The sequence below is a fragment of the Erigeron canadensis genome, chromosome 4 (genome assembly GCF_010389155.1).
Source record: "Erigeron canadensis isolate Cc75 chromosome 4, C_canadensis_v1, whole genome shotgun sequence".
In the NCBI taxonomy this organism is placed as follows: Eukaryota; Viridiplantae; Streptophyta; class Magnoliopsida; order Asterales; family Asteraceae; genus Erigeron; species Erigeron canadensis.
In genome coordinates, this window is record NC_057764.1 from 1,402,727 (window position 1) to 1,421,818 (window position 19,092).

The 19,092-nt window shown below is 37.4% G+C and overlaps 2 protein-coding genes across 2 annotated transcripts; both read right to left on the bottom strand.

Annotated features, from left to right (window-relative positions):
- Window positions 1-6,351: 6,351 nt before the first annotated feature.
- On the bottom strand, window positions 6,352-10,907 carry LOC122598545 (protein SIEVE ELEMENT OCCLUSION B-like). Its single transcript, XM_043771138.1, has 7 exons — window positions 10,720-10,907; window positions 10,506-10,613; window positions 8,337-8,785; window positions 8,141-8,250; window positions 7,901-8,043; window positions 7,319-7,810; window positions 6,352-7,114 (listed from the first exon to the last, which is right to left on the bottom strand). The coding sequence occupies exons 1-7, from the start codon at window positions 10,888-10,890 to the stop codon at window positions 6,506-6,508; spliced, it is 2,082 nt and encodes a 693-aa protein (XP_043627073.1). The 5' UTR covers window positions 10,891-10,907; the 3' UTR covers window positions 6,352-6,505.
- A 4,305-nt stretch (window positions 10,908-15,212) lies between these two features.
- Window positions 15,213-15,932, bottom strand: LOC122595339 (uncharacterized mitochondrial protein AtMg00810-like). The gene is made up of 2 exons (XM_043767684.1): window positions 15,837-15,932; window positions 15,213-15,677 (listed from the first exon to the last, which is right to left on the bottom strand). Exons 1-2 carry the CDS (start codon window positions 15,930-15,932, stop codon window positions 15,213-15,215), a joined length of 561 nt encoding a protein of 186 aa, XP_043623619.1.
- Window positions 15,933-19,092: the final 3,160 nt, after the last annotated feature.

Below are 19,092 nucleotides of genomic sequence, written 5' to 3' on the forward strand. Positions count from 1 at the left end.
AGATGACATTTTGGCAGATCGATATCAAGTCAGGCGAAGCACAGATGTTTGTTGATGATTCAAAGAAACAAATGTTGCTACGCATGTATGATCCGATGCAGGTTGTCAATTTGTCAAGAGGTGATCAAAGAAGACTTTTGGATACACCTTGTTTAGCAGTGGATTTTTGGAGAGTAGAGGAAAGGCGCTATCGCAACATTCTCGCACATTGTTTGCAGGAGAGAATTCATGCGAATAGCACCAGGCTTTTATTTAACGGATAGCTTTGAAGACTTTAAAGAGATCTAGTTGCAATCGTCAAGGGGGAGTCTGTAGATGCAGATTCGTTGTGACAATCGCAACATAGATTTGATTATTGTTTATGTTTTTACGAACTTGTGGGTAATCATTGAAATAAGAACTTGTGTTGATATTTAATGATTACGTTTGAACTTCAATATTATATCTGTTTGTATTTTGTATTGTGTTTGTGTGTTATATATTGTTTTACAGGTACAAGAACATAGAATCAAGGTTTATAAGTGTCGTAGAACACTTAAACGATGATTGGATGTTATGTACAAGCCAAACGAAGTCAAACAAAGAGTCAAAGGCACGTCCCTCGTGCTGACGTCATCAGCATGAAGGATTACCCTCGTGCTAACGTCAGCACGAGGTGAATTGACTTATTGTTAATTCGGGCTTAATTACGCGATTAAGGCCGAAGCCCACACAACCCAATATCAACTAGTATAAATACAAGATCTAATCTACGAAATTAGGTTAATGATTTACGAATTCTTGATAGATATTCACGAATTTGCGAGCTAAGGTTATTTGTTCCTTCGTGTGTTCTTCTATACGAACCACAAGCCTTGTGCATCTCCTTGGGTTGATTAATTACTTATTAATTACCAAAAGGCAATAGCAATCTAGTTATCTCAAGAGGATTCCGCACTCTTGACATAACGAATCGCATCTTATTACGATCCACACAACAATAGGGCACCTTACAATACCTCTATTTATCTAAGTGTATTCCACTACGTATTTTGTTAATATTTTATTATATATATCCCAAACGGTTACCTCGTTTATCTCCCAAATGGGCAACTTGTACACTGTACGCGCCGTATGAACTCGAGTACAGGTGAAATCGTGGTTCATACAGTCACATCACACATACATACGTACATATATACAGTGTCCTATAATTTAAATAATATTTCATATGCCACATATAAAAAAGAGTACATGTGACGACTCACTTTTTGCAGTTATGGGACCCATTTCCATGCCATATATATACAAATCTCTTCCACTTCTCCTCCTTTTACGTTCATTTCATTCTCTCAAAACTTCCAAATCTCTCAAACTCTCTCAAATCTTTTCTGTTCTCTCAAAATATTCATCTCAAATTCTCAGTCATATCATATTCTAATCTTTTCCCATCTAAAATGGCTTCTTCATCTGAGAATGTTCCTGAACAACAAAATCTCTCATATCTCAACTCAAAAGTATATGATAATGAAGGCATTTGTTCTTCTAATCAAGTGTCCTTCCAAGCTTCTAAACTGCTCATCAAGGCCAATAATTATCTGGGATCTGAAGAGATCCCATCCAAAACCAAAGGATACTTCTCAATGCTTGATTTCATCATGGGATGTCCTTCCAGAAAGGCTATCTATAATGATCCCAAGGATATGTGTGTCCACCTCCTAAGGGAGTTTTGGTGGACATGTGATTATAAAGTTGCCAGTAGCACCATCACTGGCACTGTAATGAAAGGAGAACACACTATTTCCATCTCAGTAGACTCACTGAGAGATGATCTTCGTCTTCCCAAATAATCGGAAGAGCATCCATATAGTGAGTTGGTCCCCATTGGTGTATGGAAGGAATGGTTGTTAACCATTGGCTATGGGACCAACATGGAACCAGCACAACCTGTGCACAGCAATCCTCAGAAGAAGTATCTGCCAGGGGTATGGAGGCTGCTGTTCACTCATGTGATCCAATGTCTTGGTGGCAACAGTGGCTCTTTTGATCAAGCCACTGCTGCCCAAATGCAAATGATATATGTGCTGGCAAATGGTCGCAATATTGACTTTGCCAGCGTAATTTTTGAAGACCTGAAGGTGAAGGTCACAATCAAGAACAAATCAAGCTCAGTGCCCTTTCCTCGTTTTCTCTCATTGATCTTCAAAAGGGAGCTAAAAGATAAGTACCTTCCTGAAGGTGCTCAATTCATCCTCTTTCTAAGGGTTGCAAGCTCTGTTTATAAGTTTCCTGCTTGTGACCCAGATAATTTTGATCCAAAGTATGTTGTGCTGGAGCTGGTATGCTGATAATCCCCCCAGCAACTTCCAAAGTTCCCAAGAAAACCAAGAAAACACTCGTCTCAACTTCTTCCACTTCACCTCCTGCTGCTGTCCAAAAACGGCAGCAACGAGTACCAAAGGGCCAAACTTCTACGGTTATGAAGTCCTCACTGCCCAAGGACAATAGAGACCCAGCCAGCCCATCAGCAGTCTCAAAAAAGGCTGCTGACGAGAAAAAGGGTAACCGAAAGCAGCCACCTCAATCTTCTGTAGGCGAGGTTGGTGAAGATCAAGGGCCACCCCAGCCCACTAGAGTTGAGTCAACCGAACAAATAATTCCCTCTTCTTCTCAACCCTCTGAGTCGTTGTCAGCAACCATATCATAGGTGATGCTAGAGACAACAAAATCTACGGCCGATGATGCTTTGGTGGGACAACACACTGAAGCTGAGGCATCCGCTTCCCTTACCCCTCTAAATTTCTCTGTTGAAGAAAGGATGGGTGCTGATTTTGAGAATGTTGAGGGTGTTTGTGGTGAAGTAAGTTTGGTTGAAGGTGCTGAGGTTGTCGCACAAGAAAAGTTAATTGCAAATATTGATGTTGCTGAGGAGAGTGACCTAGAATTGGGAGATTTTATGGTTAATGACTTCCAGCCTGGACTCCTCCGCCCAGGCTGATGAACAAGAAGCAAGTGACATGGAGGAGGATGCTGATGAGGAGACTGCTGCTGATGATACTACAGCAGTCATTGAAATTCCTGAAAAGGCTGCTGCTGATAATAATGCAGCAGTCCTTACGGAAAATCCTGAAGACGCTGCTGATGATAATGCAGCAGCTACTGTGGTTGTTGAACCTGCTGGTGAAGTTGTACCAGCAGTGTGTGTTGAACAAGCAGATGTGCCAAAGAGTTAGGAATCTTTTTTTCTACTAACTCTGCTGACAGGCTTGCCAGAATTGAAGAAAAGTTGAATGATCTCACCAAAGCTGCCACACTCGCTGTTCAAATCAAAAGTCATGAAGATGACAGTTTGGTGAAGATCTTAGAAAGCTGGTACAACAAGCAAAATGAAAACACTGCTAGCATCGAGACACTCAAAGAAAAATCTGTTTCTATGGCTGCTGATCAAGAGAAGTTGTGCACTTATACTAATGTCATCAAAAAAGATCAGCAGGCCATTTGAGGTTTCTCGCGATCGCTGTGCAAAATTGGGACTGTTGTACGGTTTTCAGCAAAGAAGGCATCCAGCAGCAGTGAATTTGCTGCTGCTGAAGCAAAAAGGGTTGCTGACCTGGTCTCTCCTCTCATCTCCCAGGTTGAATGCAACACCAAGGCCATAAATGCCTTGGAAACTCAAGTGGCCAGTCTTCCTCCATATGTCTCATTCACTGAGGAAGATCGTAAGCGCCAAGAGAACTTAGTGAAAGAAGTTGGGGAAATAAAGACTATGTTGTCCCAACTTCTTCAACAGCAGGCAGCCCCAACAACAATGGTGGAGGTAGTTATTAATGATACTACCTCCAAGGGGGAGAAAGTTGATGCTGCTGTAATGGTACTTGTCAGTGAAGCTGTTAACAAAGCGGTGAGCGATATCTATGAAGCTTCTACTGACAAGGTTGCAAATGAAGATAACACTGCTGCGGCCACTGAAAAACAAGATGATCTGGCAATAGTGGCTATCAGTGAGAAAAATGTGAACACTCCCCCTTGCTGGTGTTGAGGGGGAGACAAAAATGGATGCTGAAGTCCCCCTGCTGGTGCTGAGGGGGAGACTGAAGATGTTAATGCTGAAGGGGAGCAGCAGATTGTTGGAAAATTTCCCCAACCTGAAAATTCTGAAGCTGAGCAGATGGAACTAGAAACCATGAAAGTTGTATGGGAAGCTGGGTTCGCTCAGGAAATGGTTGTAGACAGATCTCATGAAATGTTGCCAATCTTTCACAGACGATATCTGGTGAATGCTAAGATCACTCCAATGACTGATAGTCAAAGGAGATAGCTCACGAGGTCTGGATTCTTCAAGAAACCTCTAGCTGCTGCCACCTCGCTCTCTGCTAAATCTCTGACCATCCAATCCCCAGCAGGTCATCAACATCAAATGATTGACATTCTGGCCTTGATTGCTGAGGGCAAAACTCAAGAAGAAGCCATCAAGGAGCTGGACAAAATCAAAGAGAACCAAGAAAATGAAAAGAAAAACTTGGAATTCATAAGACAGCTGCCACTCCTTGAAAAAGATCAATTGGATGCTGAGCAGAAGATGATTCTACAAACAGGTGGTGCTGAAGCTCTCTACAGACATAAACATGATGAAGTAGAGAAGCAGTTTAGTGAAAAGAGAGCCAAGTTTGATGTTGAAAAGGCTAAATGGTTAAAGTACATGAATGACAGGAGGAGGCCTCAAAGAATAGTAGTTGCTGAAGCCTTTCGTGCTGACATGGGCCTAAAGACTAATTTGAAGATTTTAAGAGAAGGTGCTGACAAGCCAGTCAGATATGAAGGTGTCAAGGCAACTACTTTGAGTGCATCTGAATGGGCTGAAGTGTATATGCTGATCAAAGACAAAAAGGCTCCCAACTACGATCAATTGAAGAACATGCTGAGGGAGTACTTTGAGAAGGCAAGAGGTTTTGAAACAAAGTTCAAGTGTGATCTACCTATGCTGAGGCTAGTGTTTGGAGCTCCAACAGCTATCTCAATGTCTGTTGGCAAGAAAGTACAAAGAAAAAGAAAAGAAATGCATCAATCCTTGCCAGCAGCTCTTCCTCCTCTAGGTGTGTTACTTTAAATCTTCGTTTGCCTTCCAGGTGTGTTTGAAGAAGGAAGAACATTAGAGTCCCCTGTTGGCATATTCTTCCAAAACTTCCAGAACGATCAACTCTTTTTCAGATTGGCAGAAATAGAAATAGCTTCCACTGGGTTTCTCATCAGCATTAGAAAGAGATTCTCCAAGTTAGCAAGTGCCACATGGTTCATCAACAAGATTGATGAAGAGTTGTTAAAGCCTCATAGAAGAGATGATCCAGTGCTGAGGATTGCCAAGCAGGAGGACGCTAGGGAGATTGAAGCTGCTAATCTTTAGATGTCTTACTTTGTAAAAGCTTTATGCTTCAGCTTGTAATATTCTTTGATTATATAAAAGACATCTTTCTTCAATACTTCATTCTTTTCTAAGACTTTTCTACTCCAGCAAGTCTCCTCAGCGAATAGGGGGAGATTGTTGAGTCTTGGATTCGCTGACAAAACTTACTCGCTGAGGTATGTCGTCAGCAAGTGTTCAGCGAGTCCAATGACTCTCTTCAGCGGGTTGGATGCTGCCCAAATGTTTGTCATGGCGGGAAGTTTTTCAAACCATATAAAGACAAGAGTCACATGGTGGTTCTTCCAACTGTAACATACCTCATATGGCTAAGGTACCGTTGGGACCAATTCAAGGGTTCTCTCTCATACCCGATTTGGTAAAGAAGACAAAGGCTTCTACATGGAAGTACAAGGAGCCAATTAGATGTCGACAACCACCATCTATCACCATCAAAGGAAGGCTGTGTTGCCCTAACTCTTCCTCTATATAAAGCAACACAACCGCATTGTATAAAGGATGTTAGTCACCTTGAAAGTGTGTGTCACTTGTATTTTCTCTTGTAAAATTATTCAAGTTTTTAGTGTGTCTAGACTTAGCAATTTACATTGTTCATTTGTATTTCTTATAAGTCAAGTTTGTAAGATCGACCATGTATTCATCGTTTAATCAATGATACATATGATTATACTTGCATTGATTTATTACAATTGAACTTGTCATTGTTCTTGTTGTTTATCTTCTTATTTACTTTCTTGTCTAGCTTAACTATAACATAAGTTGTGCATTCGTGGATTGTCAAAGACACTGGAGCTGGACACGAAAAGCTGACGCGCCGGTGAATACCGGCATACGGTGACCGTGTAAAAAGCTGACGGTGGTAAGGCAATGATGTGTTGTATTTTATATACATATCGAGTAATATACAATAATGACATCATTTGTTAATTAAAAAGTTTAATTTAACTGAAGCCACACCGCTCGCTCGCGAGCTCATTCATAAAAGTTTCTTTATACACAACTTGTTAGCACTATAGGATTATTACAAACATAAATATATAGGCAGCAAATTAATGGGTAATTCTTTATATATGTAACAACTGTTGTTGAGGATGCATATATATGAGTTTAGTCAAAGCAGCATCGGTACATGACAAACCTCTCCATTAATCGGCCACATTCAACACAGGCTACCCTATCGGGCCCGGTGGTTCCCGGCAATATCAAGCGATTGCAATGATGTGGGGTCGAGATTTCCATAAGATAGTCATTTAAAGCGGGTAGAAAGCCTTTCTGTTGTGCATTATCCTTCCAATCGTTGTAGTTTGTCAAACCAGTTAAAACAGTTTCCCCGTTAGCCCTATGCATCCAATCGTTTGAGCCATGACAGATCACTGACCAGCCCTCATCATTCCCGTCATATGTAAGCATTGTAATGATCTCTTGTAAGATAGGGTCTAGGTCGCTTGACTTGTTGTGCTTCGACTTTGAGTAGAACATATTCTCGAGTCGTACCCAGAAGTAGTGCGGCTCATAGAGAAGAATGTCGCCAAGGTTCTCCCGCCTGATTATATCGTTGATCCTTAGCAACCTCTCCCATGTATTGCTTTTCCCGACATACATCATCTCAAGTGGGATCTCTGCTGCACGGGCTACATCTTTTGCAATGAGTGTGAATTTACGTATCCACTCAATGTCCACTCCGCCATACAAACAAATGTACTTTCCATCTGCAATCTACACATACAAGAGAGCTAAAAAATGTAAATATTTTAGATCCTCTGATATTGGCCATGTATATAGATTGGTTGTTTTTTTAAGGGAAATATATATGTCGGACAAACTTTTTCTCCAATAACCAAGTAGTCTAACATGACATATCTTGTTGAGAGGATCTCACCGACTGATAACAAAAGTTATATTTGGGATAGACGAGTGTACCCATTCGGAAATCCTTGGGTCAAAACCACCGTCAAGCAGCCCCATTCTCCAAGTTTCCTCTTTCCAGAGGGCTTCTTCCTTCTGACTAGTGAATGGGAACGCTTCAATTCCCCAAGTCCATATCATATGTAGCGCGTTGGTGTTAACGATCCTCCCTTGAGGATCCATCACCACAAGTATTGGTTTGTGGTTGAAGTGCCAGTCCTCCTTTATGTACTTGATTACTGCTGGTTGAAGTAATAAAGGGTCACATACCAAAATAAACCATGGAATCATTCTTCTTGACTCCTCAAACTGACGTTGGTGCACTTCGTCAAATGGTGTTTCTGTATCATCAGGCACCACCGGGAGCCAGACGACCTCATACTTGTTCTCAGTTTCCATTCTCATCATGCCATGCATATAATTAAAGATCCAATACTCTTCTATCGATAGGTCAAGGTCGGAAATGAGTAACAACACAATCTTCTTCTTTAGAGCTTCTATGCTAACCTAGTTATACACAAATATATATTTTCGAATGTTAGTCAATAACCATTATACAAACTATGTTTTGATGAAATAGTGCATATGAACACCTACTCGATTGTCTGTAAAAAGTCGGTACAGTGGTAACTGATCATCCTTAGAGTAGATCAAATGCTTGAGAGGCGTCACATTATCACGATGTGGAGTGTCCATGATGCGAACAATCGTTTGGTATGCTTCATTCTTCTTCTTCTCATCTAGTTAGCAATTTGAAAAATGCCATGAATTATTGATCTCAGTTGATATAGATCTCTACATTGAACATGTGCCTACATCTAATATTTTTTCTCTTACCAATGTGTTGATAGCAAAGTACTAACTGATTTTTGAGGTGATCGTGAAAGTTACTGATCTTATGGGCCAAACTTGATAGCTCCCACCCGTCTATGGTCTTCACGATATGCCTATTACAATAGATGTTCAATCAGTTGTATATGGAAGAAATATGTTACGAGAATGCAAAAAGAAACAAGATGAATTGATAACGTACTCTTGTCCCTTTTGGACGAGGTTAATGAGTATAGACGCACAAGCCACAATGCTTTGGATGATCCAATAAACTGCAGCTGCAATATGAGTTGTGGCTATCACCAGTTCCGGAGTCTCGGGGCTAATATACTGCTCCGGTAGCATCTTAATTTCTACAATGCAACGAGTCAGGTCAAGCATACTCTTCGTCAGGTTGGTGACAGCTTGAAACCGCAGTTTAAGAGCGTTACCGCTTTCCTGCATATCAGGCAACTGCTTGAGGCGGCTCACTGATCGCGCGAGTGGGTTGGAAATGTAAAGCTGAGCCACCAACCAAAACTCGGCATAATTCAATGCAAAAGCTGATAGAGCAATAACAGCTTTTGCATCCCACGCGTAGTTGGAAAGCATGTTCAAAATCCCCATGGTGGTTGTGTGTGCGTCTCCACCTCCAATACACTTGCTAGAAATCTGCAATTTAAATTATAATTTACATTAGATTATTTCTCATGTAATATGCGGATTAAATATATTAATTAGATTATTTCTCGTGTAATATACGGATTAAATATATTAAGTTGTCGTTATGACTTGTAATATAATTAATAGTTATAAATGAGACATAGTGATATTTGATAATACTATTATTATAAAAAAATGTTTTCTATCAAAAGTTATTAATAAGATATGTATGTTAATTATATTCTTTTTGACGATATAAATTTAGACATAGATATTACTTGATAAAATTTTTATACATATTAACATGCTAAATTTTTATACTCCATATAAAACTTCAACAAAGATTGATAAATTATGTTGAAAAATGGTGATTTTCCATTTTTATAATCTTTTATTTTTTTGATTATTCTAAACAACCTATATACATATAAGTAATATCTTTTATCTAAATATTATAAGATACTAACGATTTAAAACTAAATACTTATAACCAATATTCATTGCGTTATTTGATAAAACTCCGATATAAACTCAAAATCTAGATTCTAAAAATCGTTACGCGATTTTGCAAATTCGCAATATGTTGACTTTGACGCTTTATTTTTTTATAATTATTTATTTATTTTTTTGCAAAATCGCAATGTGTTTTATTGTGAATTTCTGGTTTTCCATGTGACCGTGTTATATAAGTTGCTCATCTAAACCAAGTTGATTCTGTATACACTATGGACTGCTACACTTGAGAAGTATATCGACAGACTTATACCGAGATTGTCTATCCCATACCACATCCTTCTGAATGAGAGATATCAGATGACTTACAAACAGTTCTGCTACCTGTTATGGACAAAAGGCTACCTGGCCGACCCAAAAACGGCGATCGTATACCGTCTATCAGTAAAGAGGTGAAGACAACAACATGTAATCGTTGTAAAGAACGTGGTCATACAAGGCTGAATTGTAGTGTACCCATGCCATCACAAACATCTTTTCCTCCATCGAGAGAGTATGGATCTTCATCAAGATCAAAATTAAAAGGAAAATCCAAATCGACTTCATACTCATCTCCTTTCGGGACGGTCAACTTAGGGGATTATTAGCATGTTTCTAGTATATTTTCTTACGTATTTGAAGCTTTGTATTCATGTACTATGTAATAAACTAGTATGTTTAAAAAGAAATTAAATCTTAATAATCGCAAGATCGCAATTGCAATTTTAAAAAAATTAATGAAAAAAAGAGTCAAAGTTAACATATTGCAATTTTGCAAAATCTTGTAGTGATTTTAAGGTTCTTTGTGCGATTCTGTCCGGTTACTTCGATTTATATTGTTATTTTGTGATAATTCGAAAAAACTTAGCTATTTTGGTACAATCGCAATGAAATTTGGCTATTGTCGTGATTTTCGCTTATAAATTACATAATACAAAATTTAGGAATTATTTTCCATAACTATATCATTAAAATATTTACTTTCTATAATTATAAAATGTAAGAATTACTTTTCATAATTAATACCCATCTTTAAATGTATTAAATAAAAACTAAATTTTAAAATGTTAAAAAAGGTATATGACATCATGTTTTGATCTAATGGTTATTAAAACTTAAACTTCATCAAACTTCTCTATTTTGGATTAAGGTTTCACATTTATATATATTTAGAGATGTTGTATAGCCAATTAATGGTCTCAAATATAGTTATCACGCGATTAGAGTAAACTTTTACCTCACAGCAAACCTTATTGATTGTGATCGCCATAACTTCAAGAATCTCATTGACGTCGTTAGAGATGAAACGACGCTCAACTGTTGAACCTGGTTCTGCTTGATTAGCCTATATATATATATATATATATATATATATATATACCGCAAATATTAGATTTAGTAATAAAATTTTGATCAATAACTTAAATTAAATATCTAAGCAAAAAACGTACTTGATTGGCCATATGCACGATGTTCTCAATGATTTCAAGAAACGGTTTGACGTCGAAATAGGTGCCATTGGGCGCATGGGTGGCGAGTATGTATTTCATTATGGCATTGTCATCAGATGACGAGAATATATGCGATTCATCTCTTGCATGACGACTACTTGAGGCATCCATAGAAGGAAGTAGTGGGATTTTCACTTGATATATAGATGAATAATATGATGTTTTACATCTGATATAAACTAGTACATTTTTGAAATGAATTGGCAATGAATCTTCTACCTTGCTTGTAGATTTTGTTTATATATTTTTGCCTTTTTCCTATTCCAAAGAGTTTGATATGCTATATGCTGTGAGAACTATTGCTTAATTATAATTACACGCTACAGATAACTAACTATTAATTCAAGGTCATAATCTTTGTTGCCACAACGTTAGCTATGAACTAAAGGGAAATATCTTGAAAAAAAAAATCAACATATTTACATACTTTGTCGAATCTCTCTATATAACTAGCAATTTTGCTTAGGTTATTTTATTTTTTTTGTAACTTTAATGTTTTTTTAGACACATTTATATCTATATCATTTGTCTACATGGAAGTTTTTTCTATCAATTTTAAATAATAAATAAAAAAGCTAAATATAAGATTAGAACTCATGACTTTTAACTTTTAATATTATTGATAAACCACTTGATCTAATTTAATATTCATTTATTTCGCAAACCACGATAGATATTAAGTGAATATTATAGTTTGCTTTAATATAATATAAAACTAGATTATATTGATAATATTATCTAATATTTTACTATTCGTATATATTATCAATGTTAAATTAGATATTTACTTTATCAATTTCATACAAATATTTTTTATATTTGTTTTTATATATCTTATTTTTCCTCCTTTTTTTTTCTTTCTATATTCTACTCTATATATGTTCCTTTTACATTTTACATTCATAATAATATAAGTATAATATCATTAAAAATCCTTTTAGTTATTATTATTATATAACATTTATTTAATGAACATTATTTTGTTATCGATATTAAAGATTGATACATTATTAATTTTTATTCTTTATCTCAAGATCTCACTATTTGTTTTACATTTTTCTTCTATTTTCTTAATATTAGTTGTTTAATCAAGTTTTCAAGTTTATTTCATATTACTTTTTGTTTTGTTTTGTAGGATTAAGGAGATGATATTATAAGGTTTATAAGAGATTAGCGTATCCATGTTTTTTTAGAGTAAATTACAAGGATAGTACCTGACGAATATACCAGATTACACAATTCATATCTATTTGCAAAAAATTACTCGAGACATACCCATGGTTTGCAATTTTGCACAATTGACATACCTACGTCTAACAGGGGTGGACAGATCGTTAAGTTGAGTCACATGCCGCTCACGTGAAGGGGTATATTCGTCTTTTACACCTAAATCTATCCTCAACCTTCTTCTTTCTTCTCATCCCAGATCTGTATCACTATACATACATAAATAAATAAATAAATATATAATCTATTAATCTATATTTGACTCCATATTTTATTATCACCATTAAAAATCTAAACACAATGCAATCACATTAACACCATTAAAACCCACGAATCCAATCACATTACAACCAATCCACCATTAAAACCCACGAAGTGAATCAGTGATCGAATATCCAAAGCTAAAAGCATACAAAATACTTAACAACTTATAAATGTTCAACAACTTTTACATCTATGTTAATATGTTGAAAAGTCAAAACAAATGTGTATATATACATACATACCCGTAGATACACACACAAGTAGATATAGATGACCCGAAACCTAATCGAACCCATCACCTGAAAACCTCATCGGAAAACCATCTCATCGGAAAATCTACTTCATCGTTCCATGTACCCACCCCATTCTGAGTGGCTGCCAAAGTAACCCTTTCCTTGGCGGTTAACACCCCAAAGACGGTGGTTGACGGCGGCCAAAGGAGGCTATTCAAAGAGGAAAAAATGGTTTCTTAGATTCAGTTAAGTGGGGCAAAAAATGGACATTAGATCTGAAAATCTAATGTATTCGCCATAGGTGTGTTTAGAAACCATCGATATAGTAAACCGTTGATTTTGTTTCAGTTAAGCGAAGATGAAAATGATATTCATGTTGCATGATGGTTTTGAGAAAAGAAGAAATTAGTGATCCAGCTAAGGTTTGATGTTTCTTATTTTGATGTTTATAATGAAGAATAAATACACTATAATTCTAGTTGTTGTTCTTATTTATTAATATTTCTTGATGGGATTTGTATAAATATAAATAAAGGTACAAATATGTATAAACATTGAAGAAAAAATGCATATGATGATGATGGTTGTTAACTTGTTATTGTTAGTATGGTTGTTGTGTTTCAAATTTTGACCTTAAAGTTAGCAGATTTTTTCAACCATCGTCCCTCGCCAAACAGTGTTAAGTTTTAGTCGTTAAGTCCCACACATGCAAAACACGTGAGGGACTGAAAGTGCAAAAATCTACAAGTCCAGGGACGAAAACTGAAATTTACTTTATCTTCTCCGGCTGAGTGACCAGAAAATTAGCCGAAAAACTTAAAATGTCAATGTCTCACTCGTTTCTTCGAATTAGACCACGAAACCACCACCAAACTTCTCAAAATTAATTTTCGCACGAATCCTAACAAAAAAATATTAGATTCAACACTTGTCGAAAAACTCAAAATCTCGTTGGAAAGTGTTGTAATGAAATCTGTTGATGGAATCCCTTATCATAAAACATGCTTTTGATGCGCCCAATGCAATAGAAAACTCGTGGTATGTATTTTCCTATTATTAATATTTCCGAGTTTTAGTTTTGCTCCATTTTTTACATGCATTATAAACCAAACTGTAAACATGATCTAACATTTTGTGAACTGTACGCGAGAAACACAAAAAAGTAGTTCTGTTTGTAATGATAAATAAAACCACCTTTTGACAATCTGAAGATCATATTGGGTTATATATGGGTGATTAGGATTCTTAGATTTAGAATTTAGGGTCTTCATTTTTATCTAAAACTTACACAGGATTGTATCTATTAATTATTTGATCAATTACGTACACAAATTGGTTGGACTCGAAGAAGATCAACTATAGTTAAATACAAAGTAGATGAAAAACCAACAATGTATTCGATTTATTTAGTTTGTATTTTGCACAGTAGCTTTTAGTTGGTCATTTTTGTCTAAAACCATGTTTCAAGTCTTGAGTTAAAACCACAAACAACTAGTCCTTCGAAAAAAGTAACAATAATAAATAAATAATTTAGATGAATACCATAATTAAAGAAAGTCCTTTACTTTTCATAGAGGTTTATTAATTATATATATGTTTATGTATTGTATTGTATTCTATAAACTCTAAACATATATGCATGTGTTAGATGAGTAGCTACTTTCAATAGGATGGATCACTGTAGCTACTTTCTTGGTTTTCCAGTGAGATTTTGAGTTTTCCGGAAAGTGTTGAATCTGAAATCCTTTGGTTAGGATTCATGCGGAAATTAAATTTGAGAAGTTTGGTGGTGGTTTCATGGTCTAATTCAAAGAAACGAGTGAAATATCGACATTTTAAGTTTTCCAGCGAATTTTCCGGCCACTAAGAAAGAGAAGATAAAGTAAATTTCAGTTTTCCTCCCTGAACTTGTAGATTTTTGCACTTTCAGTCCCTCACGTGTTTTGCACTTGTGGGACTTAACGGTTGAAACTTAACATCGTTTGGTAAGGGACGATGGTTTGCTTTTTCCCAAAACAAAAGGGATCAACGGATTTGATAAGTCTTTACCAGAGCCGTTTGCTGCTGGACTAGATAAAGATTTCAAGCTCTTCATTTCTATTAGTTTCAGCGAGTAAGACACACTTGAACTCGCTAGTGAAGGTTTTGACTAAGGAGTCACTTATCAACTTATAAAAGAGATATAAGCTGAGATTTCAGCAGTCATGAGAAGTCATGTCGTTGATTCACCGTTTAGCATTCCCAACTTACTGACCAGATACTTGAATCTGGTTTCATCTAAGGGTTTGGTAAATATGTCAGCAAGTTGACCATCAGCAAGGATGAAATAAATTTCAACATCCCCTTTCATGACATGGTCACGAATGATATGATACCTAATATCTATGTGTTTGGTCTTGGAACGATAAACAGGATTGTGTGTGATGGCAATTGCACTTGTATTGTCACACATTAAGGGAATCTTAGAGAACTCTAAGTCATAGTCAACGAGTTGATTTTTCACCCAGAGGGCTGCACAACAACTCGCTACTGACACATACTCTGCCTCAGCAGTGGAGATGGACAATGTATGATGTTTCTTACTAGACCAACTAGTCAGCTTCCCCCCCCCCCCCCCAAATAGTTGGCATCCCAAACTGGTGCTTTTCCTATCTAACATGCATCCAGCATAGTTAGAGTTAGAGTATGCGACTAGGTCAAAGTTGGAGTCTATGGGATACCAAGACCCAATATGGAAGTGCCTTTTAAATACTTAAAAATTCTTTTGACAACTAGAAGGTGAGATTCCCTAGGAGATGCTTGGTATCTTGCACACAGGCAAGTGGCAAACATGATATCAGGACGACTTGTTGTGAGATACATCAGCGAGCCAATCATTCCCCGATAGTGAGTGGGATTCACATGCTTGCCCTCAGGATCAGCATGGAGATTATTAGGTGGAGACATAGGAGTAGGTTTAAGAGTGATATTGGACATGTCAAATTTAGCTAGCATGTCACGAATATACTTCTCTAGATTGATAAAGATGCCATTAGGAAGTTGGCAAATTTGTAAACCAAGAAAGAAAGTCAGCTCACCCATCATGCTCATCCCAAAGTGAGAGGACATCAGTGAGATGAACTTGGTGCAAAGTTTCCTGCTGGAGGATCCAAAGCTGATGTCATCTACATATATCTGAACATATAGGACATGAGCACCCTTTCGATAGATAAAGAGGGTGTTGTCAATGGATCCTCGCTGAAAGTTGTTAGAGAGAAGGAACTCAGAGAGTGTGTCATACCAAGCTCTGGGAGCTTGTTTAAGGCCACAAAGAGCCTTTTAGAGATGATATACATGGTGTGGTTTGGCTAGATCTTCAAAACCAAGTGGCTGCTCAACAGAAACTTCCTCATCGAGTTTTCCATTTAGGAAAGCACTCTTTACATCCATTTTGTATACATGAAGTTTTTGTAAGAAGCATGTGCCAAGAACAAGCATATAGCTTCCAATCGGGCCACTGGTGCAAAAGTTTCATCATAAGCGACACCTTCTTCCTAAAGGTATCCTTGTGTGACCAGCCTAGCCTTGTTACGTGTAACAACACCATCTTCATCCATTTTATTTCTATAAACTCATTTGGTTCCAATGGGTTCTTTTCCAGGAGGAAGAGGAACTAGAAACCAGACATGTTGTCTCTGAAATTGGGTAAGTTCCTCTTGCATGGCAGCAACCCATAATAGATCAACCATTGCTTCTCCTATATTCTTGGAAGTGATCATACACAAGAAATTTACATAGAGACGAGTGTTTCTTGTCACTGATCGAATGGTAATCCTCTGCAGAGGGTCACCAATGACTTGGTGAGCTGGGTGACTAGATGTCCACTTAAGTGCGGGAACACTTGATGAACCTAGTAGAGTGTCAGTGGAAGACTGAGAGATGGGAGCAGCAGGAGTATTATAAAAAGAGAGATCAATGGTAAGAATGGGTTCTGGATTTTGATCAGTAGAGTCATTCGAGTGATTTGAGTTATCATTGATGCTGAAGTTATCAACAGAATTCATATCATCAGCATTAGCTGATGCATCATGAAACTTTTCCTCAGCGGAGTCATCAGCATGCACTTCATCAGCCAGTGATCCAGGTTTAGCTTATGCAACATGGACTGATCTTAAGATAGGCTCAACTGGCTCAATCGTCTAGATATGAGCCTCAACTTGCTCTAGGTCAACATCAGCTGAACTGTCTTGTGTGACATGCTAATCATTTTCAGGCAGCGAGCAAGAAACATCAACAAATGAGTCAGCTTCCTCAATATGAGGGTCAACAAGCTCCTTGAAAATGACCTTAAAAGAAGATGATTGGATGTCTTTTAGAGCTGATGAACTTTCAACGAAAGTAACATGAATAGATTCATCAACCGTTTGAACGCGAGTGTTGAATACTCTGAAAGCCTTGCTGATGGATGAGTAGCCAAGAAAATAGCCATCATCAGCTTTAGGATCAAATTTTCCTAAGTGATCCTTGTTGTTAAGAATGAAGACAGGACATCCAAATACATGGAGCTATTTTATATGAGGTTTATTACCTTTCAGAACCTCATATGTTGTCTTGTCATGTCTTTTAACAACTAGACACCTGTTTTGTGTATGACAAACAGTATTGATAGCTTCTGCCCATAACTTACTAGGCAGAGAAGATTCACTGAGCATGGTACGTGCTGCCTCTATGAGAGTTCTATTTCCCCTTTCAGCAACACCATTTTGCACAGGAGTACTTGTGGAAGATAAGTTTTGTGAGATCCCTTGATCAACACAGAAGGATTCAAGAGTGTGGTTACTGAACTCAGTACCATGATCGCTTCTAAGTTCTTTAACTTTTATGCTGTTGAGATTTTCAATTTTCTTGATGAAATTGATGATCTCCTCAGCAGCATCACTCTTGGAATGAAGAAAGATAGTCTAAATATATCGTGAATATTCATTGACAATTACTAAAATGTATCTGCTACCCTTTAGACTTTGGACATTCACTGGACTAAAAAGCTCCATGTGAAGAAGATGGAAGCAACCCTTGATAGAATTTGTGTGTTTAGTTTTGAAAGTAGACCTATGGCTTTTACCCTTTTCACAGGCACCACAGAGTCTATCTTTTTCAAAAGAGAGATGGGGAAGGCCACGAACAAGGTTCTTTTTTACCAGAGAGTTGATCGTTTTGAAATTCACATACGAGATACACTTGTGCCATAACCAACTGAGTTCAGCTGCTGACTTGGAAAAGAAACAAGTCTCGCTGTTAGTTTTGATAGGAGTAAAGTCAACAAGATATACATCTCGTTTTCTGAGAGCAACTAAGACGACTTCCTAGTTTACATTTACAAAAGTACCTTGATGCTTATTAAGAATCACTTTGTAGTCAACATCACAAAGTTGACTTATGCTGATAAGATTATGTTTCAACCAATTTACATAAGCAACCTTGGTTAACTTAATAAGAGCATTAGGGAGATGACTATATCTTTCAGTTTGTCCAGTGGAGTTATCACCAAACACTACAGTAGGGCCAGGAGCCTCTACATAGTTATCCAACGGGGACTTAGAGCCAGTCATGTGTTTTGAACAGCCGCTGTCCAAATACCACACTCCTTTTCCTAGCAATCCCTGCATGGATGTAACAGAAGGATTTAGAAAGGTTCACTGTTAAACTCACTAAAAGCCATGTTAGCGGGATTAAAAATGGGTGCTTCAGAGGTTCCCTCTTCAGCTTGAGTAGAATGATGAGAAGGAGGAGGGTCGAAGGGAAGGGTTCCATGGGATGATTCATCATCACCGAATGGAGTTGTGATACTATCATTACGAATGAAGACCAAGTTGGTGACTACATCTGTGTCACTGAACTCCACCAACATAGCAGGTTCACCAAATTCATTTGTTATAACCCTTTGGGAGTGAGGAATGGATACATTTTGTGCTGCAATGAAGTCAACAATGTTTTCCTCAGTGAGAACAGTTATATCTCCTATACTATTTACAGGTTCAGTAGAATGAGAGTTTTCGCTGACCATAGTGGAGGAGGAAGCAGCTGATGAGAAAGAGGGATTTGGTCGAATGACAACTTCAGGAGCATCCCTAGAAGTGTCTTCAGTACATTCAGAAGCAACATGTCCTCTGCTACCACATAGGTAACATTTTCGACCAGAGGTGTTGCTCTTTTGATTTTGAAGAAAGAGTTCCTTCAGTTGAGAAGAGAGATCAGTAACTCGCTAAGCAAGCTCGTTAATTTGAGGATCTAAAGAAAAAGATGCCTTGTTCTTTTGCTTAGACTTATGCTTATGCTTAAGTTTCAGCTGAGGCATCTTTGGAGCAGGACCCAAAATGGATTTACCTTTTTATTCCTGAGATGAAGAGGTAGAAGGATCTTGTGATCCTCTTACTATACTCCAAGCTTGTTTGACAACAGGATAAGAGGAAGAAGGATCCTGCTGTTGAGACTGATGTACTCCTTTGGGAGTAATTAGTCTAGATTGCTGATTGGGAGTAGCTGACCTCATTTGCATATGGGGTAGATACTTCCTATTTGGAGTAGTGGACCTTACTTGTTGATGTGGCAA

Coding starts and splice junctions, on each gene's coding strand:
- LOC122598545 (XM_043771138.1), bottom strand. CDS start 10,890: ATGGATGCCTCAAGTAGTCGTCATGCAAGAGATGAATCGCATATATTC. Junction 10,614..10,719: donor TCGTGCATATGGCCAATCAA/GTACGTTTTTTG, acceptor ATATATATATAG/GCTAATCAAGCAGAACCAGG. Junction 7,115..7,318: donor ACCCAAGGATTTCCGAATGG/GTACACTCGTCT, acceptor TTGTATGTGTAG/ATTGCAGATGGAAAGTACAT.
- LOC122595339 (XM_043767684.1), bottom strand. CDS start 15,932: ATGGATGTAAAGAGTGCTTTCCTAAATGGAAAACTCGATGAGGAAGTT. Junction 15,678..15,836: donor ATCTAGCCAAACCACACCAT/GTATATCATCTC, acceptor CTATATGTTCAG/ATATATGTAGATGACATCAG.